Source organism: Aquarana catesbeiana, linkage group LG05, assembly GCF_042186555.1.
Source record: "Aquarana catesbeiana isolate 2022-GZ linkage group LG05, ASM4218655v1, whole genome shotgun sequence".
In the NCBI taxonomy this organism is placed as follows: Eukaryota; Metazoa; Chordata; class Amphibia; order Anura; family Ranidae; genus Aquarana; species Aquarana catesbeiana.
The window spans coordinates 366,476,321-366,500,773 of NC_133328.1; the positions used below are offsets into that span (position 1 = coordinate 366,476,321).

Consider the following 24,453-nt stretch of genomic DNA (forward strand, 5'->3'; position numbering starts at 1 on the left):
CAATAAAGCATGTTTTATATGGACAATAATGCGACTTTGGGGGCACATCTTAAATTTGTATAAACTAAGTAGATTAAAGGAGTCAATGAGAAGTGGATCAGATCCTGTATTTCACAAGACTAACAAGAGGCAGTAGGTTTCATGCATGAGCATGTTCCAGCGCTACAGCCTAATCAAGCCACTACCCTGCTATGCTCTGAAAATGCTGCCAATACTTATCATTTTTCTTGGGTAGGAATAGAACTGACTCATACCTGCCTTCATACATGTTAGAGGGTGTGTTTCCTATGCTCAGGCACAATTACAGCTTATTTCAGCACTTAAGGGCAGCTGAATTCTAACAAAGCTTGTTCTGTTCTGCATCTTGGGACTACTAAACTATCAGGTAAGTAATGCAAATATTCTAAAGTTTTAACATGTATTTTAAAATCTTTAATGTTCCTCCTTTAAAATCAAGAGCTAATATGTATTTATTATAAAGAATAGTAGAGTGTGTTGTCTTTTGCAGCCAGTCTCATATTGGCATTGATATAGCCCTGAGTCTTAGATTAAATTTCGGTGTCCAGGTTCTCTTCTCTATCATTTCCAGATTGCCAAGAACACCTAACAATAATGTGAGCATGTTTTTCCTTATATGGAGTAAAGTATGAATATATGAATACTCGAATGTGTAAATGCATTTCCAGTGTGTGAGATTCAGTACAGGGTTATGTATTTAACTGATACCATGGGGTGAAGTTTAATGTTTCTACATCCTGTCATGATCCTGTAAGTGTACAGATGTTCGGTAAGCCTTTATTGTCTTGATGTATACATTGTATACATACAGTATGTATACACTTAATTTTGTTCTAAAACGTGCCACCGTAAAATAATATACTGTATATACTTAAATAAACCTAATTATACATGTGCAATACAGATTTAAAGTGGTATTAATGCCAAAACCCAAAGTGTATTCTAAAGCAGTTTATCAAGCATTAGATGTGGTGGCTGTATTCATTTTCTTTTTCCAGGCTTTTTTCCCCCTTTCATCTGATGATCTTGCCAGTAACACACCTGTGGGCGGTGCCTACTAGCCCTGCACGTGGGGGTACCTTTCCCACACGTGTGTGCTCATCAATGCCCTGGACCAGGCGAAGTCAACATTATGTAGGTAGCCAGGCTTAGAGATGAGCTATACACTGTGTGCATTGGTACATTTTTCCAGAGTTCCTCTGTAAAATGCATTGTCCCATGTTACTACAAACCTTTCCCGATGTATGTTGCATTTAGGAGGCACGCCGCTGAACCTATGCCCTCTCCACCAGTCCAGCATTCTCTGCCACCTCACTCCCAGTGACAGAATGGGGTCCCACCAAGCACAAGCGTGGACCAAATGTGTGCTCTAATTAACGCCTTCCTCTCTCCTATACCATGCGGCTAGATTTAAAAGGTCTCTGTACTACGGGTTTAGTCCCAAATACTTTGGTGAGACTGACCACTAAGGAGGGAGCCAGAGCATTGACTTACTCGCTCCTGGAGGACCTATCACCTTTGCCGGGTACCACGCTTCATGACCGACTGCTATACTCTTCCCACCAGTCCTTGGCTACCCATGGCAACTGCTCTCCAAATCCAACCTTTCATAGAGGCCTTGCTTCATACCCCATATTTGCTTTACAGGCCCTTTTCTTCTGATTTGCCAAGTACCATCATGCACCTCTTCAGAGTAATTTCAGACCAAGCTCAAGATTCTGGGCCTTACTTAAAACGTCTAGATACATTACAGCAGTTAATTGCAACTCAGTTTATTTCCTAACTAACTATTTTGTGGCTGCCCAAGCATACCTGAGAAGGTGAGAGTCCAAAACTGGCAGTGTCCAATGCTGGTAAATCCTGTAGGGTGGCAGATGAAGGTTAAGTTCCTCTCGATAAAATGGACCTTTCGGCCCCAATGCAGTCCTGTTTGGCAAAAAGCCCTGAGCCTTATCCCTGTGTATATATACTGTATATATATCAACCAGGAAAGAAGGCAGGACCCTAAAAGCCATTAACAAACACTTAACTCTTCCCTGGCCTGAGCAGCCTAAGCTCACTTGCTGTAACAGTATATTCCTTTTGTAGATACCTGTCTGCACACCTCATGAATTAGAGTTCACCCAATCTGGATGAAGGAGCACAGGGACACCTTTGGACAGCAACATTGTCCATCTTCGGGGATGGGAGTGTTCGTTGCACAAGTGGATTTAAATACACTAGCAAACTGAAGCTGAACTCCAAGAACACTTTATAAGCAGATACAGCAGCAATTTTGTTCCTTTTGGGATAAAGGTTTTACATAAATAACTAAAAGATGACCACTGTAAGCACCATTGTCAGTGTTAAATAGTTTGTTTCTGGAACCCTGGTAGGTTATGCCCTCCTATCTTGTGCCCTACTCTATTATTTCCATTAGCCCTATAGGACAGGCAGAAGACTAGGGGGAAATTCCACCCTATCCACACTCCCCTAACTCCTAATAATTTCAAATTAATTCCAGACCTAACTCAATAGTAATTTAACTGGTAAGAAAATAAAGGCTTGTTGGGAATAGGGGATCTCCTAAACGGTAGTGACCTTTACACCTTGGAACACTATTGATCCAAATTGTACCTTCTCCCAACTGAGTTGTTCAGATACCACAAGATCACATCCTTTCTTAAGACCAAACTCAAACTTACTGCCTACCCGATAACTCTGACAGTATTCAAACTCTCATGCAAAAAAGCAATTTCAGCAAAAGGCCTTACTACATAAGGAACCATACATGCACCATTGGGAGCATGAAAATAATATAATGCTAGATTTATTGGACTGGCAGGACATAGCAAACCACCCTAACAGGAGCCATGTACCGTTTAGGAGAGCCATGTAAAATTTCTATCAACACAACCTCAGTAGAATCTAATTACAAACCCTTACTTAGGTGGTACATGGCTCCTGCTGCAATATGTGCAATGACAATATGCACCAAATCTAATTCACATTAAATAGTGACCTATATTAGTTGTTTACATAAGAATGGTAATTATGCTTTTATTATGTCTGGTAGCCTTACTGGGGTAACAAACTGATACTTGGTATTCGGAGCTTACATATCTACTCAATTTACTCATACATACATTCTGTGTTGATCTAGTATTGATGGTTTCTGATAAACTATATATTTACTCTTAATGGGAAACTCTTGTTATACTTTGTTTAAAAAGATTGAAATTGAAATGATTTGTTTCAACCTTCTAACCGCTACATCTGCTGGACAGCTTGTTATGTTGAAAAACAACAGATTTACTGGCTGGATCACCAGGTTAAACTAAAATTAAGAAAGCCTAAAAAATGAATGCAGCCACCACATTTAAGATTTGGTAAGCTGTAATATAATAAATGTTTGCTTTTGGGTTTAATACCAGTTTAAATAAAATAGGACAGATTCTAGTTAAATTTACAAAACATATATGAATTTTATATGTGCTAAAGTGTTCTTTAATTCAAACATGATGCCAGACCGTATGGGGATTAAACTGTATGTATAGCCAAAGAACTTTTTTTTTTTTAGCTTGGGGAGAGTAGAAAATGGTTAGATATAACTAATAAAGATTGACAAAAGACTTTATATTGTTCTGTGGGCCCATTTGAAAGGTGGAACCTTACAATTTGTCCTGATGACTATTGTCAGTGGGACAGGAAGTAATGAGAAATCCATATGTTTATGTTATCACTGACAGCAGGTGAAGGGAAATCTTCCAGTGCCCTGGTGACAACTGCATTTGTGCATTTTCCCTCTTACTTCCTGTTGTATCTACAGGACAGGAAGTAAAGAGAAAACAAAAACAAAAAAAGTTTGGATCTAGACACACTTGAAATTTCGTAGGAACTCAAGAGGTAAATACTGCCTCCAAAGTATATGCACTTGTTAAACTTTAGTAGGACAGAAGGGTTCATCTAATAAATATAACCCAAGGAAAATAGATGTTTTACCATGATCAGCATACAACATAAAAGGTGTCTAAGATTTTTAGGAGGTGGTAAAAAAGGGAGAGCTCTGTCCTGTCAGCAGGGATGTGCTGGATTTTGTTTCCCTGCAAAGCAGGGAATAAAATCCAGCACATCCCTTAGTAAAGGCACCACATAGTTAACACAAAAACACTGGTTAAGCACACATTTAACCCTTTGCTCACCCTAGAAGTTTAACCCCTTCCCAGCCAATGTCATTAGTACAGTGACAGTACATATTTTTAGCACTGATCACTGTATTAGTGTCATTGGTTCCCACAAAGTGTCAAAAGTGTCAGTTAATGTCAGATTGTCCAATATGGCAGTCCCGTTATAAGCTGCTGATCGCTGCTATTACTAGTATGAAAAAAAAAATAAAGAAAACTTCCAGTGTATATGCCATAGTTTTGTAGACGCTATAACTTTTGAGCAAACCAATCAATATACTTATTGGGATTTTTTTAAACCAAAAATATGTAGCAGAATACATATTGGCCTACATTTATAAAGAAATGTGATTTTTAAACATTTTCTATGGGATTTGTTCTATAGCAGAAAGTACAAAATATATACCACCAAAAGAAAGCTGTATTTGTGGGAAAAAATGACATAAATGTAATTTAGGTACAGTGTTGCATGACCGCAGAATTGTCAGTTAAAGTAACGCAGTGCCGTATCGCCTGGTCATGAAGGTGGGTACATTTTCCGGAGGTCAAGAGGTTGTTAAACTTTTTCTTTAGTTTTGGATGGAGTGGTGGTGAGGGGTTAGACCCTTTGTCAGGTTAAGGGTTTAACTCAGGGTTGAGTGATCATACCCCTCAAGATTCCTCCAATTTGATTAGAATCCGGTAAGGCACTGGCTTGTTTTGATATATGAATCTTTAAATGTTCTGCCTTGGCACTTTCCTCCTTGCACACTCAGATTTCTTTGTTGCTCCTGGGGAAGGTCACTATCACCAGGACTAAAATGCAGGAAAAATCCAAAATTTTGAGCTGTCATTGGAAAAAACAGAGGAGAAATCTTCCAATGGGGACACTAGTTTTGGTGACAACTGTATAGGAGGGTATTTGCTTTAATTTAGGTCATTTTCTTTTTGTTTCCTATTTTATCTACAGGCCACAATGTAAAGGGAAATCTTTCCAATTGGACATAAATTACAGAAATAAAAACCAGACAGTTGTTTTAACCTGTCCCTACTCCATCCTTAATGAAAAAAAAAGTGTTGGCCTTAGATAAACTTTAAAAACAAACCCCTCCTTGCAGTTTTCCTGTGTAATGGAACAGATAGGTACAGGGTATCAGCAACTTGCTGTCAGTGGTCATTGCTGGCTGCTGATTGTGCCAGCAACTCAATGCCTCAAAAGTCCTATATGTAGCGAAAAATAAAATCTGCCCAGGGCTAAAGGGGCAAAGAGACTCTGTTCAGTCTTTCATATTTCTATACTTGTCATTGTCTGGAGCTTCCTCCAATGTCTGCTCTGTGCGCCAAATTTTGCTGCTCTCTTTCTTGCCTTAGGCAAGCAAGATAATGAAGCGTCAACTAAAAATGGGTGGAGGACTAATGATGCTTAGATTACAGTTTATTGAGTCAGCATGGCAGATGGATAAATCTTTTTTGCCTGTTAGCATAGCGTAGCTTAGCATTCAAGTGGAAGTCAAGGCACTTGACTTAACGTAGGAAGGTCTGGAGGGTAAACATCTCCAATTGACCCTCGGACAGTAAACCCAGCCTATATGACGTCTTTTTAATTGTTATAACATGCCAAAGCAATTTGAAAGCTGCAATGACCATTTTGCAGTTTCAAAACTGTTAGTTCTGCAAATACCTTATTAAAATATTGTATAGACTAGTTATGATCAATAATCCAGTTATGTAATGTGCAGTTCATTTTTCAGAGTTTTTGCACATCATCAACAATGACCTCATAAAGGTGAAATTTTAACTGATGCTTTTGAAAACAGTGATTTGGACGAGGTCTAAAATTTCCGCTCCACAAATATTATTATATTGGCTGCCAAATTCTTCTACATTCATAGTGTGCTTTAAAAAAGTGTCTTTTTCTTCCCTCCGTTTAGGATAGCCACACTGAACACTTTAACTGACATAAAACATTTCAGCCTTTAAACCAGTGTATGAAAGCAGTTTAAAAAAACAGTGCTGGAATCCAGAGGTGCTGGGATTGTTCCTGCCCAGTAAACTTAGAAGTTTAGTTAGGAGAAAACTGCTGCCATATATGAAAGATAAGCCAAAAAGAGGGCCAAACCCTAAAGGACATGGCTTTCCCATGGTCTTGTAACAGCAGACTGATTCATTACTGTTATGATGGCCTCTTGCTGCTCTTTCAAAATCTGCAGTAAGGGTTCATTATCATGTTACAGGAGAATGTGATCACTTCTATGTTGCAGCAAAGTAAGTGACCGGTACTATGATATAGGAGACTGTAAAGGGTTGATGTCATGTCACCATGTTACAGTGCACTGAGTGACCACCGCTCTGTTACAGGAGAATGAGTGACCATTAACAGGAGAAACGGAAGACTGGGTTATCATGCTATGCTAAAAAACATTGAATAACCATTGACTGGGGGCGTTGCTAGGGTTATGAAAGCCCTGCGGCACCCTTGAACTCCCTGAGGAGAGCAGCAATGGTGGATGTGGCCAAATTATGAGAGGTTCTTAAAGGCATAGAGAAAGGGTAAAGAGAGCAGGGGTCAGGAATACAGAACGGACAGAGCACGGGGTAAGGCTTATTTAACACACTGAATGCATGGGTCAAGAATGCAAAACACAAGGGTCAGGAGTAAGTACCTATTAGGATGTAGAGACCGGAGTACATAACAAAGCCCAGGGGTCAGGAGTATTTAATGTTCACATCAAAAAAGTCAAGAGTGTATAATGCACAAGGCACAGGGGTCAGGAATGCGCATATTGAAGGGGTTAGGAGTGCATAACGTACAGAGGTCAGGTGGGCATAATTTTTGTAAGTATCATTAGTGCCTAATGCTATAGTTCTGGGGTCTGGAATGCATAATAAACAAAGCAAAAAGTCAGGGGTCAGGGTCAAGGTCAGGGGTCAGGAGCGCATAACGCAAAGAACAAAAGGGTCATGAGTGCATAAGTACAGAGCACAGGAATTGGGACTGATTAATACACAGTTTGTAAGGGTCAAGAGCAAGACACAGAGTGCAGGGGTCAGATGTGAGTAATGAAAAGATTGATTTGGTCAAGAGTGCATAATGCACAGAGCGAAAGGGTCAAGAGCACATAAAGTGGTTCTGGGCTCAAGAGTGCATGACGCACAAAGCGAAAGGGTCAAGAGTGCATAATGCACAGAATGCAGGGGTCAGACAAAGTGCCTCTCTCAGAAACAATTCCCCCATCCTTCTCTGGAAAGAAATCGCCTTTAGTATTATTGCGGCCATTGTTGAATGCATCGGACTGCATGTTTTTCTTGAATTTAAGTACTTTGGCTGCTGCTGGCATCTGTTCCTGCCTGCAAAAAAGAGGAATCACCGCTCTAGAGAGAGAGGGTAATTAATCCCGCAGCAGGTAACCCCACAGGTGCTGGCCGGGCTCGCTTGTCTGCCGGACCGTCAGTCACCAGTTAGACCTGGAGCACAGAACTGAGGACGAGTTTTCCAGCACTTTCTTGGCCTTTGTGCTAGAGGTTTGACAGGTGGCCCATTGGATGGCAGGCAGGAACAAAAGTCAACAGCTGCCAAAATGCCCAATTTCAGGAAAGAAATACAGGCAGTTGTGACGTTTATTGTGACGTTTAGACCCTGGGCACTTAGCAAAAGATCTAATTATTATTATTATTATTATACAGGATTTAGATAGGGCCAACAGTTTACGCAGCGCTTTACAATATAAAAGGGAGACAATACAGTTATAATACAATAAAATACAGAAAAAATAAATGCTCAGAAGAGTTTACAATCTAATAGGGTGGGGCAGGTGGTACAAAAGGTTGTAACTGTGGGGAATGAGCTGTTGGAAGTGGTAGGAGATTAGTTGGAGACATGATAGGCTTTCTTGAAGAGATGAATTTTCAGGGATCGTCTGAAGGTAGCAAGAGTAGGGGATAGCCGGATAGATGGAGGTAGCGAGTTCCAGAGGATGGGAGAGGCTCTGGAGAAATCCTGGAGACAAGCATGGGAGGAGGAGATGAGAGAGCTTGAGAGCAGGAGGTCTTGAGAAGAGCAGAGAGGTTGATTTGGGTGATATTTGGAGACAAGATTGGTGATGTAGCTCGGGGCAGAGTTGTGAATGGCTTTGTATGTTGTGGTTAGTATTTTGAATTTAATTTGCTGGGTGATTGGGAGCCAGTGTAGGGATTGGAGAAGAGGGTTGGCAGACACTGAGCGGTTGGTAAGGTGGATAAGTCTGGCAGCAGCATTCATGATAGACTGAAGAGGGGATAGCCTATGGAGAGGTAGGCCAATGAGAAGGGAGTTGCAATAGTCAAAGCAAGAGATAACAAGGGAGTGAAGAGGAGCTTGGTGGTTTTATTTGTTAAAAAGAGGCAAATTTTAGAGATGTTACGGAGGTGAATTCTACAAACTTTTGACAACGATTGGATTTGAGGCTGAAATGACAAGTCAGAGTCTAGGATTACACCTAGCATCCTGGCGTGAGGGGAGGGACTGATGGTTGCATTGTTATTTTTGATGGAAAAGTCATGGAGGGGGGCACTGGCGGGGGGGGGGGGATATTAATAGCTCAGTTTTAGAGAGATTTAGTTTAAGGAAGTGGTGCGACATCCGTGCTGATATGTCAGTTAGTAAGTTAGTAATGCGAGAGGAGACTGAAGGAGTGAGGTGTGGAGTAGACCGATAGATTTGGGTGTCATCAGCGTATAAGTGGTATTGGAAGCCGTGGGCAGTTACTAAGTGACCAAGGGAGGAGGTGTAGATAGAGAAGAGAAGGGGTCCAAGAACAGAGCCTTGGGGGACCCCCACAGAAAGGGGCAATGGAGAGGAGGAGACAGAGTTGTAGGTGACACTGAAGGAGCGCTGTGATAAATAGGCAGAGAACCAGGATAGAGCAGAATCTCGGAGGCCAAGGGAATGTAGTTTATTGAGAAGGAGCAGGTGGTCAACAGTATCAAAGGCCGCAGAGAGGTCAAGTAGTAGGAGTATGGAGTACTGGCTGTTGGTTTTAGCAGTTAGTAAATCGTTAGTGAGTTTTAGTAAGGCAGTTTCCGTGGAGTGCTGCGAGCGAAAGCCAGACTGTAAGGGGTCAAGAAGGTTATTTTTACTGAGGTAGGAGCTAAGACAGTTGTAGACTAAGCGTTCTAGAAGTTTAGAGGTGTATGAGAGCAATGAGATGGTTCTTAAGTTGTTCAGGTTGGTAGGGTCCCGTGAGGGCTTTTTAAGTATGGGAGTGATCTGCGCATGTTTTAGAGGGGAGGGGAAGATGCCACTAGAGAAAGAGAGATTGAAGATGTGAGTGAGGGAGCATAGGATAGAAGAAGAGGGTGACCGTAGTAGTTGTGAGGGAACAGGATCCAAGGGAAAATTGGTTAGGTGGGCATCCGAGAAGTTTTGTAACCTCTTCAGTAGTAGCCAATTCAAAATGATTGACCACAGCATACAGCATACAATTCAAACATTGTTCAGAGCCTATAGAAGGACATAATGGGCCCTGGAAGCTTGCATATTTAATAACTTAAAATGTATTTCCACTTTTTCACTCAAATTTGAGAAAACCCCACTCACACATCATACCTAAAGATGTTTTTTAGAAATATTTCTTACCTTTTAGACGTTTCTAAGGAGAATGTGTCATGACTGACTGCAAGGTTTTTTGAAAAATGTTGACAGTGTTCAAATATAGTTACAATTGATAAGGATGATCTGCCTGCGCATTATAAACAGGATTAAAATGATTGTAAATTCCCTCTTCGGTGCTCCTGGCCCCTCCCTCCTGTCGAGTGCACCCACAGCAAGCAGCTTGCTATGGGGGCACCCGAGCCGAGTCACAACTCCCTGTGTCCATTCAGACACGGAGCCCCGGTTCTGGGTCTGCCTATCTACTGTAAGTTCCAAATAACTTCTAATATGCCATTAAACCAAACCTCTAACTACCTGTGAGCCGTGAGACAGAAGTATAGTTAAATCACACTTGTTTAATATTAATAATAATAATAAGGTAAACAGAGTAAGCATAGTCAAAACAAGCCAGAGTGCAGTAACCGGATCGGCTAGTCAGCCAAGCAAATGTGAGAGAGCCAGAGATAAACGTAGTAGTACAGCAAGCAGGATCAGGAGCCAGAAGGAATGTCAGCCGAGCAAGTCTTCAACAGGAATGCAGGAGAAAGCCTCTGTGATGTTGACAAAGGTGATGGCAGAGATCTTGTGAGCTGGACGACTTTAAGTAGGCAGGACTGATGAGCAGAATCAACAACAGCTGGGTAACTGTGGAGAGAGATGGGAGCTGGCAATTAGCCGACAGCTGAGCGGCCAGCTCAGAGAAGGAAGGGCTGAGCCCAGCCCTGACAGTACCCCCTCCTCAAAGACCCCTCCCCCTCGGAGGACCACCGGGCTTGAGGGGAAAACGTCTATGGAAATCACGAAGGAGGACAGGTGCATGTACGTCTGAGGATGAGACCCAAGAGCGTTCTTCCGGACCGTACCTCATCCAATGCACCAGGTACTGTATGCGCCCATGGAACCTACGGGAGTCAACAATGGATTGTACTTCATACTCCTCATGGTTCTCAACCTGTATAGGTGGTAAAGCGATTGCAGACCAAAGGTTTCAATAAGGAGACATGAAATACATTTGAGATGCGCATACTAGGAGGAAGGTCCAAGACGTAAGCCACTGGGTTAATCCTGCGAAGGATACGGAAAGGCCCAATAAACGGAGGTGCGAACTTCAAAGAAGGAACACGAAGTCAGAGGTTGTGAGACGACAGCCAGACTCTGTCCCCAACCTGGTAGGAAGGTGCAGGTAGGCGTCTGCGGTCAGCATGGAGTCTGTACCTATCATTAGCATGTTGCAAAGCCTCCTGAACTTGTGCTCAAGTGGAACAAAGACCACAGAGATGCTCTTCTAACGCAGGAATACTCAGCAGAACAAGTCAGGCAACATCGAAGGTTGGAAACCATAATTCGCCATAATCGGGAAGCAGAATTCAAGGCACTGTTGTGAGCAAACTCTGCCCACGGTAATGGGTCTGACCAGTTGTTATGATGGTCAGAAATATAGCAATGTAAGAATTGCTCCAAGGACTGATTGGCTCGTTCTGCGGCCCCATTAGACTGCAGGTGATATGCAGAGGAGAAAGCAAGCTGAATTCCCAACTGTGCACAAAAGGCTCGCCAGAACCAGGAGAGAAACTGACTACCCCTGTCCAAAACAATCACCTTGTGTAGCCCATGTAAGTGAAAGATCTCCCGAGCAAAAATGGAAGCCAGTTCCTTAGAAGTGGGCAAGATCAAAGGTGGAATACAATGACACATCTTTGAGAACCGGTCAACCACCATAAGGATAACAGTGTTGCCTTGGGAGTTGGGTGACTCCACAATGAAATCCATAGACAGGTGGGTCCAGGGCCTCTCTCCATTGGGTATGGGTTGTAGGAGGCCCACTGGAAGGTATCAGAGTCTTACTCTGAGCACACACGGAACAGGCAGCTACGAAGGCAGTTACATCAGCCCATAGACTAGGCCACCAGAATTATTGGGAAATGGCCCAAATGAGTTGATTCTTCCCAGGGTGGCCAGTTGCCTTGGGAGAATGGTAAGTCTGGAGCACGGCAGTAAGGAGACTCTCTGGGACAAAGCAGCGATCACAAGGTTTCTCAGGAGGAGCATAGACCTGAGCAGCAAGAATTTTGTCACCCAAAGGAGAAGTAAGACTGGTGCGAACCGTAGCCAGAATACAATCAGGACGAATCACAGGAACCGGAACCGACTCCATCTTGGAAGTGGAGGAAAATTGTTGTGACAAGGCGTCAGCCCTTACATTCTTAGTACCAGGTAAGAATGAGACAATGTAATTAAAACTTGACAAGAAAAGAGCCCATCGCGCCCTTCTGGGAGAGAGGCGCTTAGCCTCAGACAAGAATGTGTGATTCTTATGGTTAGTAAGAATGAAAACCGGCACAGTGGTACCTTCAAGGAGATGTCTCCATTCTTTCAGGGCTAAAATGATCACCAACAGCTCTGTCACCAATCTCGTAATTGCACTCTGCAGGTGACAGTTTCTTGGAAAAGAAGTCACACAGATGCATAGCGCTCTCAGAGTTAGGATGTTGAGACAGAAGGGCGCCAAATCCAGTCTCAGAAGCATCAACTTCTGGGAAAAAAGGCAACGTAGGATCAGGATGTGCCAACAGAGGAGTAGAAACGAAGGCATCCTTGAGACTCTCAAAGGCCTTAATGGACTCCGGAGACAACTCTGTGGGTTACCGTCCTTTCTGGTCATATTAGTCAGGGGCTCGACCAGAGACTTGAAGTTACAAATAAACTTCCGATAATAGTTGGCAAAGCCCAGGAAACGCTGCAGAGGACGTAAACCCACTGGTCGGGGCCACTGTAGGACTGCCGAAAGTTTCTCTGGGTCCATCGAAAAACCAGCAGTGGAAATGACATAGCCCAGGAATTTAACCTGTTCACGATGGAACTTGCTCTTCTCCAGTTTACAATAGAGATTGTTTTCTCTTAGTTTCTGAAGCACACAACAGGCATCTGTGTGGTAGCTCTCCTGGGACTTGGAAAATATGAGGATATCATCGAGATAAACCACTACACATAACTGCAACAAATCTCGGAGGACATTGTTAATAAATTCCTGGAAAACTGCGGGGGCATTACAAAGGCCAAAAGGCATTACGGGGTACTCATAATGGCCTGTTCTGGTATTAAACGCAGTTTTCCACTCGTCGCCCTCCTTAATCCGCACAAGATTGTATGCCCCTCTCAAATCAAGCTTCGTGAAAACCGTTGCTCCCTTGAGGCGGTCACATAACTCTGTGATTAACGGAACTGGGTAGGCATTCTTAATTGTGAAACGATTGAGACCCCTATAATCAATACAAGGTCTCAGTTCACCGATCTTCTTCTTCACAAAGAAGAAACCAGCACCAGTAGGAGACGAGGATTTGCGGATGAAAACTCGAGAAAGTGCGTCTGCAACATACTCCTCCACGGCCTTATCCTCCAAGACTGACAAAGGGTAAACCCGGCCACGAGGGGTTATGGCACCAGGTTGAAAGTCAATTGCGCAATAAGGCCGGTGTGGAGGCAAACTACCGGCTTGACCTTTGTCGAAGACATCGATAAAATCGCGGTACTCCTCCGGCAGGGAGAAGAGTGAAGATATGCACAGGACCTTGGCTACCTTCTGGAAGCATGTCTCACTGCATTGTGGTGACCAGGAGAGAACCTCAGCATGGAGTCAATCAAAAGAGGGGTTATGCTTCTGTAACCAAGGATAACCAATAACCAGCAGAAACCTAGGTGAGGAAATAACTTGGAATTGGATTATCTCATGGTGAAGAGCCCCTACGGCCATGGACAACGGAACTGTTTCATGAGTCACATGGGCAGGCTGTAAAGGTCTCCCGTCAAGAGCCTCAATGGCAAGTGGAGTGTCACGCAGCTGCAGTGAAATCAAGTGCTGCAATACAAAGGCAGCATCAATGAACAGGCCTGCAGCCCCAGAGTCTATTAGAGCCTGTACAGTACCTGCCCGCGAGAATGTGTTTCCAGCGCGATCCCATTGCGCTGGTTCTCGGCGACAGGGTACTGTACATCTCGCGCTGGCTGCAATAGGAAAAACACATTTTCCCATTGCAGCCAGCGCGAGAAAGAATTCCCCTTCAAGAGCATACTAGGCTCTTAGGTCTGGCATGGATTCTAAGGGGAAGCCCCTACGCTGAAAAAAACGTTGTGGGGGTCCCCCCAAAATCCATACCAGACCCTTATCTGAGCACGCAGCCCGGCAGGTCAGGAAAGGGGATGGGGTTGAGCGAAAGCCCCCCCATCTGAACTGTACCAGGCCGCATGCCCTCGACATGGGGGGGTGGGTGCTTTGGGGCAGAGGGGCGCCCTGTGGCCCCCCACCCCAAAGCATCTTGTCCCCATGTTGATGAGGACAAGGGCCTCTTCCCGACAACCCTGGCCGTTGGTTGTCGGGATCTGCAGGTGGGGGCTTATCGGAATCCGGGAGCCCCCTTTAATAAGGGGGCCCCCAGATCCCGGCCCCCCACCCTATGTGAATAAGTATGAGGGTACATCGTACCCCTACCCATTCACTTGGGGGAAAAAGTGTCAATAAAAACACACTAGACAGGTTTTTAAAGTAATTTATTAGGCAGCTCCGGGGGTCTCTTGCGACTTCGGGGGTCTCTTCCGACTCCTCCGCTCTCTCCGGCCTCTCCTCCCGCTCTCCGGCCTCTTCTCCCAGTCTTCGGTTCTTGTCCCACTCTCCGGTTCTTCTACCGGGCTCCTCCGCTATCTTCTGCTCTTTCGCCACTCTTTTGCTAGCATTGGCCCGGTCTTCTCCGTCATCTTCTTCCCTCCTCTTCCGATGTTGACACGACTCTCTCTCCCGCTGTAATGCCGTGTGCGCGGTGCGCAACGACTTATATAGGCATGGGGCATGGTCACCGGGTGATGTCACCAGGTGACCCCGCCCCATATGACATCACCACCCGGGGCATGATGGGACTGTGACGTCATAAGGGGCGGGGTCATTGCTGGGGAAGCAGAGGGGAACCAGACATACCTCTTATAAAGGTAATAATCGAGGCGGGTGCCTGCACAGAGAATGGCGCAGCAGCAGGGATAGCTTGCAACTCAGGTTGTACCTGAGCAGCCACAGTGGGAGACTCCAGGTGACCCGTGTGAGCGTTTGTAACGATATGGCAAACTGATCCATGCGGTGATCTTGCTCATCCAATCTGGAAAAAGTATTACCAACAAGTGGATTGACTGTATCTTCTGAGTTATGGCTGCAGCTAGGTACCATAACCCAGTATCATTTTTTCCCCCAGGTGCTGGTCTTTCTGATAAAAGTGGTCTGAGTGGCGCATTCACTTTTGGAAGCTCCGGGAGGGGGGGGGGATTGATCACCCACCCCTCACCGCTTTTTGGTCTTTCCCGGGTTTACCCGTTCGATCGGTAGCTCCAGGAACCGATCTGGTGAGGAAAGATGGCCTCCGCTCATCCCTATGGCCTAGGAGGATCACAGCGAAATCAGGACATCATTTCCAGTTCTGGTCCCGTGTAAACAAGGCCATTTTTTTAAAAGCAAAAGATCAAAAAACATTAAAAATGTTGTTCTTTTAGACACCAGATCTCTTCATAAAGAGGACCTGTCATGCTGTATTGTTATCGCAAGGGATGTTTGGCTCCTTTTAGTGTGATTTAAAAAAATTGTAAAGGAACAGTATAAAAATTTAAAAAATAATAAAATAAATTAAAAAAACGTTTTTTAAAGTGCCCCCGTCATCGCGTGCTCGCACAAAGTGATGAGCGCATATGTAGGTCACTCCCACATATGTAAATGGTGTTGGCACCACACATGTGAGGTATCACTGCGAACATTAGAGGAAGAGAAATGATTCTAGCAGTAAACCTCCTCTGTAACTCTAAACTGATAGCCCATAGAAATTTTTAAAGCGCCACCTGTGGAAATTTTTAAGTACCGTAGTTTTTTTTCAAATAGAGCTTTATTCAAGTTCAAGAGAGGGTAAAGCTCCAACAGAATAACATAGGCATACAAATATGGGAAATATTGAGGTTGCAGCCTCCAACCGTGCAATATTTTGGAATTAAGGTAATAGTATTACCAACATGTTAATTATTAATTATTAATGCATAATAAAGAAGCCTTATACTGTAACGTCATATAATCAAATAGGGCCAACCCCCCCTATTTTCCGTTTTCCTTTCAAAAAGAGTCAAGGTTAGATGATTCAAAAGGAGAGGAAAAGGAAAAGATAAGGAGAAATGTAGAAGGGAAGGCAAGAAAAGAAATGTTAGTAAGAAAGAAGGAGAGAAGAAAGAAAAGTGAAGGGGGTAGAAGAGTGAAAAGAGGGAAAGGGGGGGAAAACTGAGTCAGTGGGGAAGAAAAGGCGCATGGAGGCAGTGAACGCGTATGACACGGGCCGTCAGAACATGTAAACATAATTAGACAGCGCTAGCTAACGATCCCAAGCAACATCTCTCCATGAGGGGCTATATTAGACAGGTAAACTCCCTCCCAGGAGCGTCTGACCCTCGTCTGAGAATATAAACATGTTCTAAGTATCGTAGTTTAAAGCCATTCCACAAACGAATTTTAAAGCATGACATGTTAGGTATCTATTTACTCGGCATAACATCTTTATATATTACAAAAAATGGGGTATATATTATGTGTTTTTTTTTTAATAAATGAAAGTGTATTTCTTTCAAAAAATTGCATTTGAAAAACTGCTGTGCAAAAACCGTGTGACATACAAAATTGCAACAACACCATTTAAAAAAAAAAATTGCAACAACGCCATTCTCTGCTAAAATAAATATAAATAAATATGTGTATATATATATATATATATATATATACATATATATATATATATATATATATATATAATGTTTGGTTGTTCTAAGTAATTCTCTAGCAAAAAATACTGTATTTTACTTGTGAACAACAAATTTCAGAAAAAGGCCTGGTCAGCAAGTGATAATTATAGATAGAAACCAAGAAATGGTGTATGGTAATACAATTTTTACATGGTAGTTGGTGCTGCAAAGCAGACAGGCAGTTTGTTTTCATTGTGTCTGCAGGGAACATTTTGTTACTCACATGGGTGTGTCAGAGTCATAGACACAGAAAAATGTGTGAATAGTTCTTGTATATGTGTGGGAGGATAGATCATTTCTCCCAACTTTGGAAATTGGCAAAGGGAGACAACATGAAAAGGTAAAAAGATGCTGCGTGTGGAGTGCAGGCTGATTTGCTCAACTATTTTCAGATCTGGCCATTTGGCCCAACTGGCTGGGTTGAGTAAGAAGGGCAGTGCACAGGTGTCATTAGTATGTAGGGCAGTGCACAGGTGTCATTAGTATGTAGGGCAGTGTACAGGGGTCAGCAGTTTGTGGCGCAGTATACAGGGGTCAGTAATTTATAGGCAGTGTACAGAGGTCATTAGTTTATAGGGCAGAGTACAAGGATCAGCAGGGCAGAGTACAGAGGTCAGCAGCACAGAGTGCAAGGATTAGCAGGGCAGAGTACAGGAGGTCAGCAGGGCAGAGTACAGGAGGTCAGCAGGGCAGAGTACAGGTGGTCAGAAGGTCAGAGTAGAGGTGGTCAGAAGGTCAGAGTACAGGGGTCAGCAGAACAGAGTACAAAGGTCAGCAAAGCAGAGTACAAGGATCAGCAGAACAGAGTACAGAGGTCAGCAGCGCAGAGTACAAGGATCAGCAGGGCAGAGTATAGGAGCTCAGCAGGGCAGAGTACAGGAGGTCAGAAGGTCAGAGTACAGGGGTTCAGCAGGGCAGAGTACAGAAGGTCAGAGTACAGGGGTCAGCAGGGCAGAGTACAGAAGGTCAGAGTACAGGGGGTCAGCAGGGCACAGTACAGGGGGTCAGCAGAACTGAGTACAGGAGTCAGTAGAGCAGAGTACAGGAGAAAGCAGGGCAGAGTACAGAAGGTCAGAGTACAGGGGGTCAGCAGGGCAGAGTACAGAAGGTAAGAGTACAGGGGGTCAGCAGGGCACAGTACAGGGGGTCAGCAGAACTGAGTACAGGGGTCAGTAGAGCAGAGTACAGGAGAAAGCAGGGCAGAGTACAGAAGGTAAGAGTACAGGGGGTCAGCAGGGCACAGTACAGGGGGTCAGCAGAACTGAGTACAGGGGTCAGTAGAGCAGAGTACAGGAGAAAGCAGGGCAGAGTACAGGGGTCAGCAGACAGGAGGTCAGCAGGGTAGCATGCAGGGGGCCAGTACAGCAGTCAGTATTCTGTAGTGCAGAGTGTAGGTGAGACATTGCTATCTGTTTTGGCACCCTCTTTCACCCATCCCATGTGATGTCACATACAAGTGCCTAGGATAGATGAGAGAGGAGTTGCTTCTCTACATCGCTATACCCATCACCTGCCTGCATTCAACATGTAGATTGTGGTTGAGGGGGTACTGATTCCTGCTCTAGAGAGACGGAGCAGGGAGATGACACCAGCAGTGTTCTGGCTTTTGGGGGCACAGCTTGGATCCATGGGACACTGGGACTCTGTTAAAATTCTAGGACAGTCTGGAGGCATCCAGGATTATTGGGAGGCATGATAGATATTGTAGATAGACAGGCAGAATAAATACTGTAATGTAGTTATTTTTTTTAAGTAAAAGCGCTTTTATTGAGGTATCAAAAGCATAACAAATTAACTCTGTATACAGAGATTATCTGAATGTAGTTATTTTTTATAGTGCATAGGTATATTGTGATAATACTATATTTTTAATTGCCAGTTGACACATTGGGAGTTATTTACGAAAGGCAAATCTACTTTGCACTACAAGTGCAAACTACAAGTGCAAAGTGCACTTGGAAGTGCAGTCGCTGTAAATCTGAGGGGTAGATCTGAAATGAGGGGAAGCTCTGCTGATTTTATCATCCAATCATGTGCAAGCTAAAATGCTGTTTTTTATTCTCCTTGCATGTCCCCCTCGGATCTACAGCGACTGCACTTCCAAGTGCACTTTCAGTGCAATTTCAAGTGCACTTTGCACTTGTAGTGCAAAGTGGATTTGCCTTTCGTAAATAACCCCCATTGTTTAATTTGCTTTGCAAAATGTGGCCCTGATGTACAGCTTGTCTAAAACTAGCTACCTACAGATGAGAGATATGTGGACCTGGCTCTCTTCTCCTCTACTTCTCTCCATTTATAGGAACAGGAATGTTCAGCTACACCGAATGAGTAGATGGGACTCAGCCTTTGTGATGTGTTAACGTACACATGTTAATGTGTTATGGTTAAGGGCCCGTTCACACTGGTGCATTGTAAAATGCATTGTAACATTTTTTGAAAATGCATATTGCGTTTGTAGTGCATTTTTAATATGTTGCCTTCAATTTTATGGTAATGCAATTTAAATTGCATTTTGCATGCCTTTTCCTCACTGGTCACCTGGCAAAAAATTGACACGTGACTCACAAATGCACTTAAAAAAAAAAGTATGGTGCATCTTTGGTGCCTTTTTATTTACTGTAATTGAAGGTGTGTTTTTGGTGCTATTTTGAAACAGGTGCACCAAAGATGCAGCAAGCAGAACTTTAAATTGCTGCACACAGTGCAGAGATGTGAACATAGAATTTAAAAAGAACTATTTTTCTTGGGCTTTTGTCATGCTGGAAAGCAGCATTTTTGCACAGCAAAATCGCACCAGTGTGAACAGGGCCTAATAGACACAGCTGACAGCATAGCACCAAGACTTCCTCTCTGGTCCCCTGGTCTCATCATGTACCCACCCCAGAGCTCATCCCTGCTCAATAAATGGGTCCAAATATATGTCTTTGCGTTTTACATGGGCTGCTGCAGTAGATTTTTTTAGCACATGTGCACTTTTTTTTATTTCCAACACACCATAACGTACAGATGTTTTATAACTGTGCGCTGTGATGCTCTAAAATGCAGGATTGTTTTGGTGTGTTAAGGGTGCACCAAGAGTTGTGCTTTGCCATGGATCATGGCAAGTAGGGATGAGCCGAACACCCCCCTGTTCGGTTCGCACCAGAACATGCGAACAGGAAAAAAGTTCGCTGGAACACGCGAACACCGTTAAAGTCTATGGGACACGAACATGAATAATCAAAAGTGCTCATTTTAAAGGCTAATATGCAATTTATTGTCATAAAAAGTGTTTGGGGACCCGGGTCCTGCCCCAGGGGACATGGATCAATGCAAAAAAAAGTTTTAAAAACGGCCGTTTTTTCAGGAGCAGTGATTTTAATAATGCTTAAAGTCAAACAATAAAAGTGTAATATTCCTTTAAATTTCGTACCTGGGGGGTGTCTATAGTATGCCTGTAAAGGGGCGCATGTTTCCTGTGTTTAGAACAGTCTGACAGCAAAATGACATTTTGAAGGAAAAAACTCATTTAAAACTACCCGCGGCTATTGCATTGCCGACAATACACATAGAAGTTCATTGATAAAAACGGCATGGGAATTCCCCAAAGGGGAACCCCGAACCAAACTTAAAAAAAAAAAAATGACGTGGGAGTCCCCCTAAATTCCATACCAGGCCCTTCAGGTCTGGTATGGATATTAAGGGGAACCCCGGCCAAAATTAAAAAAAAAAAATGACGTGGGGTTCCCCCTAAATTCCATACCAGACCCTTCAGGTCTGGTATGGATTTTAAGGGGAACCCCGCGCCAAAAAAAAAAAAAAAAAAAAACGGCGTGGGGTCCCCCCAAAAATCCATACCAGACCCTTATCCGAGCACGCAACCTGGCAGGCCGCAGGAAAAGAGGGGGGGACGAGGGTGCGGCCCCCCCCCTCCTGAACCGTACCAGGCCACATGCCCTCAACATTGGGAGGGTGCTTTGGGGTAGCCCCCAAAACACCTTGTCCCCATGTTGATGAGGACAAGGGCCTCATCCCCACAACCCTGGCCGGTGGTTGTGGGGGTCTGCGGGCGGGGGGCTTATCGGAATCTGGAAGCCCCCTTTAACAAGGGGACCCCCAGATCCCGCCCCCCCCTGTGTGAAATGGTAAGGGGGTACAAAAGTACCCCTACCATTTTACTAAAAAACTGTCAAAAATGTTAAAAATGACAAGAGACAGTTTTTGACAATTCCTTTATTTAAATACTTCTTCTTTCTTCTATCTTCCTTCATCTTCTGGTTCTTCTGGTTCTTCTGGCTCTTCTGGTTCTTCCTCCGGCGTTCTCGTCCAGCATCTCCTCCGCGGCGTCTTCTATCTTCTTCTCCTCGGGCCGCTCAGCACCCATGGCATGGGGGGAGGCTCCCGCTCTCCTCTTCTCCTTCATCTTCTTCTCTTCTTCTCTTCTTCTCTTCTTCATTTTCTTCTCCGGGCCGCTCCGCATCCATGCTGGCATGAAGGGAGGCTCCCGCTGTGTGACGGCGCTCCTCGTCTGACAGTTCTTAAATAACGGGGGGGCGGGGCCACCCGGTGACCCCCCCCTCTGACGCACTGGACATGACGGGACTTCCCTGTGGCATTCCCCGTGACGTCACAGGGAAGTCCCGTCAAGTCACCGTGCGTCAGAGGGGGGCGGGGTCACCGGGTGGCCCCGCCCCCGTTATTTAAGAACTGTCAGACGAGGAGCGCCGTCACACAGCGGGAGCCTCCCGCCATGCTAGCATGTGTGAGGAGCGGCCCGGAGAAGAAAATGAAGAAGAGAAGAAAAGAAGAAGAGAAGAAGATGAAGAAGAAGAGAAGAGCGGGAGCCTCCCCCCATGCCATGGGTGCGGAGCGGCCCGAGGAGAAGAAGATAGAAGACGCCGCGGAGGAGATGCTGGACGAGAACGCCGGAGGAAGAACCAGAAGAACCAGAAGAACCAGAAGATGAAGGAAGATAGAAGAAAGAAGAAGTATTTAAATAAAGGAATTGTCAAAAACTGTCTCTTGTCATTTTTAACATTTTTGACAGTTTTTTAGTGAAATGGTAGGAGTACTTTTGTACCCCCTTACCATTTCACACAGGGGGGGGGCCGGGATCTGGGGGTCCCCTTGTTAAAGGGGGCTTCCAGATTCCGATAAGCCCCCCGCCCGCAGACCCCCACAACCACTGGCCAGGGTTGTGGGGATGAGGCCCTTGTCCTCATCAACATGGGGACAAGGTGTTTTGGGGGCTACCCCAAAGCACCCTCCCAATGTTGAGGGCATGTGGCCTGGTACGGTTCAGGAGGGGGGGGGCCGCACTCTCGTCCCCCCCTCTTTTCCTGCGGCCTGCCAGGTTGCGTGCTCGGATAAGGGTCTGGTATGGATTTTTGGGGGGACCCCACGCCGTTTTTTTTTTTTTTTTGGCACGGGGTTCCCCTTAAAATCCATACCAGACCTGAAGGGTCTGGTATGGAATTTAGGGGGAACCCCACGTCATTTTTTTTTTTAAATTTTGGCCGGGGTTCCCCTTAATATCCATACCAGACCTGAAGGGCCTGGTATGGAATTTAGGGGGACTCCCACGTCATTTTTTTTTTTTTTCAATTTTGGTTCGGGGTTCCCCTTTGGGGAATTCCCATGCCGTTTTTATCAATGAACTTCTATGTGTATTGTCGGCAATGCAATAGCCGCGGGTAGTTTTAAATTAGTTTTTTCCTTCAAAATGTCATTTTGCTGTCAGACTGTTCTAAACACAGGAAACATGCGCCCCTTTACAGGCATACTATAGACACCCCCCCAGGTACGAAATTTAAAGGGATATTACACTTTTATTGTTTGACTTTAAGCATTATTAAAATCACTGCTCCTGAAAAAACGGCCGTTTTTAAAACTTTTTTTTGCATTGATCCATGTCCCCTGGGGCAGGACCTGGGTCCCCAAACACTTTTTATGACAATAACTTGCATATTAGCCTTTAAAATTAGCACTTTTGATTTCTCCCATAGACTTTTAAAGGGTGTTCCGCGGCATTCGAATTTGCCGCGAACACCCCAAATTGTTCGCTGTTCGGCGAACTTGCGAACAGCTAATGTTCGAGTCGAACATGAGTTCGACTCGAACTCGAAGCTCATCCCTAATGGCAAGGCAGGTTACCTCAATGCAAAAATATCAGTCTAGTCAAATAGTCTGTAGCCAACCCAATACTATCCTTAGACATGACATAGAGGTTGGGAGATCGAAAGCCACCAAAAGGATCAATCTGTTGACTGTGGTATAAACATGCATGATTATTTCAAATATGCATGTTAATGTGTGAAGCAGACACCTATAACGTATTGCTTATTTCAAGGGAATACTACAAACGATCTGCAGAAAACTATTTCCCATAGGTTTTCCAATCTGACTATTACCAGCCAGACTAGATAATTCAATGTTTGCAAATAATCTAACATTTCTTGAAATGTATTAACGTAGGGAACCCCGTGGGATTTCCTGCCACGTATTGCTAAGTCTTAGCAAATATAGGAGTCTTTGAAACAAGATTATAGACGCTGGATCAACATGATGACAGAATTGTCAAAGAATAAATAAATAGCTTAGCAAATACAGACAGAAGCCAAACTAGTTTTGCTTGCTGTTCATAAAGTGTCCCAGGAAATAAATAGCTAAAACAGGGAGTAAGCATGAGAGCTTGGAAAGTTAACAAATATTTTTCTCCTTATCTGACATTACATTTTTGTTTGTATACTTTGCTGTGTTTTTTTTTTTTTCTTTTTCATTTTGTGCTTACTTTTTCCAGTTACATCCATTTTATTCTACATTTTTCTAACATATTTTATATAACCTATAAAATATATATATCTTTGGATATATACAGTGCAAAAATGTATATGTGTGTGTGTAATGTATACCACTCCATTTTATGTTTTATGTTGTAGATAATGGAGGGTTTCCGTCTGGCAAACATATCTTTGGCCATTGACATTCTAAAAATGTTCTGTGAAAAAAACAAGACAGAAAATTTCATCTTTTCTCCGATCTGTGTTTCTTCTACTTTGGCTTTAGCTTTTAAAGGAGCCAAGGGAGACACAGCAACTGAAATAGAAAAGGTAGGTGATAGTTTCATGTTTATTCCTTTTTATTCCTTCCTGTTTATTTACAATACATTTCTATGAGGACTTGGATAGCTAGGCTGCAAAGCAGAGCCAGATCTAGCCTGTCTGATGTGGGGTTGCAGTAAAATAATTAATGGAGTCAGAGGCTGCGAGGTCAGCAGGGCAGTGTATAGGAATCAGTAGGACAGTGTACATGGTTGAGATTGGACTCCCTTAGAGAAACAGCCTTTATCTGCACAGTGTGTAGCAGGATACTGTAAAAATGGAGAATGGTTAGGGTGCTCAGAACTTCAAGATAAAACAATGTCTCTATACAAAAAGTCCAGTAATGGCAGTGATAGCAATAATATGGAGGTTTCTTCCGTACTTATGGCTACAGCTTACAGAATGAAGCAGTTTCTTAAAAAACACAGAACAAAGAAAGGGCGCCTCTAAGTGCAGAAGTAAATACATTTTAATATCCCCAACGGGATTAAAAACACTTACAAGATAAAAGGGCAAAACCGGCACATCATGAGAGTACGTGGAAGGATGCGTACTGCAGCATTGGAAAGGGTCACAGCGGAAGAAAAATCCCCAGGCTGTAGGTGTGTAATCACAGCGGATCCAGTCACAGGCAGCAGCAGAGTGTCCAAGACACTGGAACGCCAGTGGAACTGACATAATCCAAGGAAAGGAAGAGGAGATCCGGAAGTGATGTCAGCGCTGAGGGAGAGCAAGCCAGCCTGGACCGCAGCGCAGAGTGGATAAGGTCATAAGA

At 44.0% G+C, this 24,453-nt stretch overlaps 1 protein-coding gene across 1 annotated transcript in view; it reads left to right on the forward strand.

Moving 5' to 3' along the window:
• The first annotated feature begins 226 nt into the window (after window positions 1-226).
• The window catches only part of LOC141144857 (serpin B5-like), an 86,604-nt gene continuing 62,377 nt past the window's right edge, over window positions 227-24,453 (forward strand). Inside the window, exons 1-2 of the mRNA XM_073630938.1 lie at window positions 227-385; window positions 23,517-23,687. Of these exons, the coding sequence (XP_073487039.1) occupies window positions 23,520-23,687 (168 nt within the window). The 5' untranslated portion in view covers window positions 227-385; window positions 23,517-23,519. The remainder of the gene's footprint in view (window positions 386-23,516; window positions 23,688-24,453) is intronic.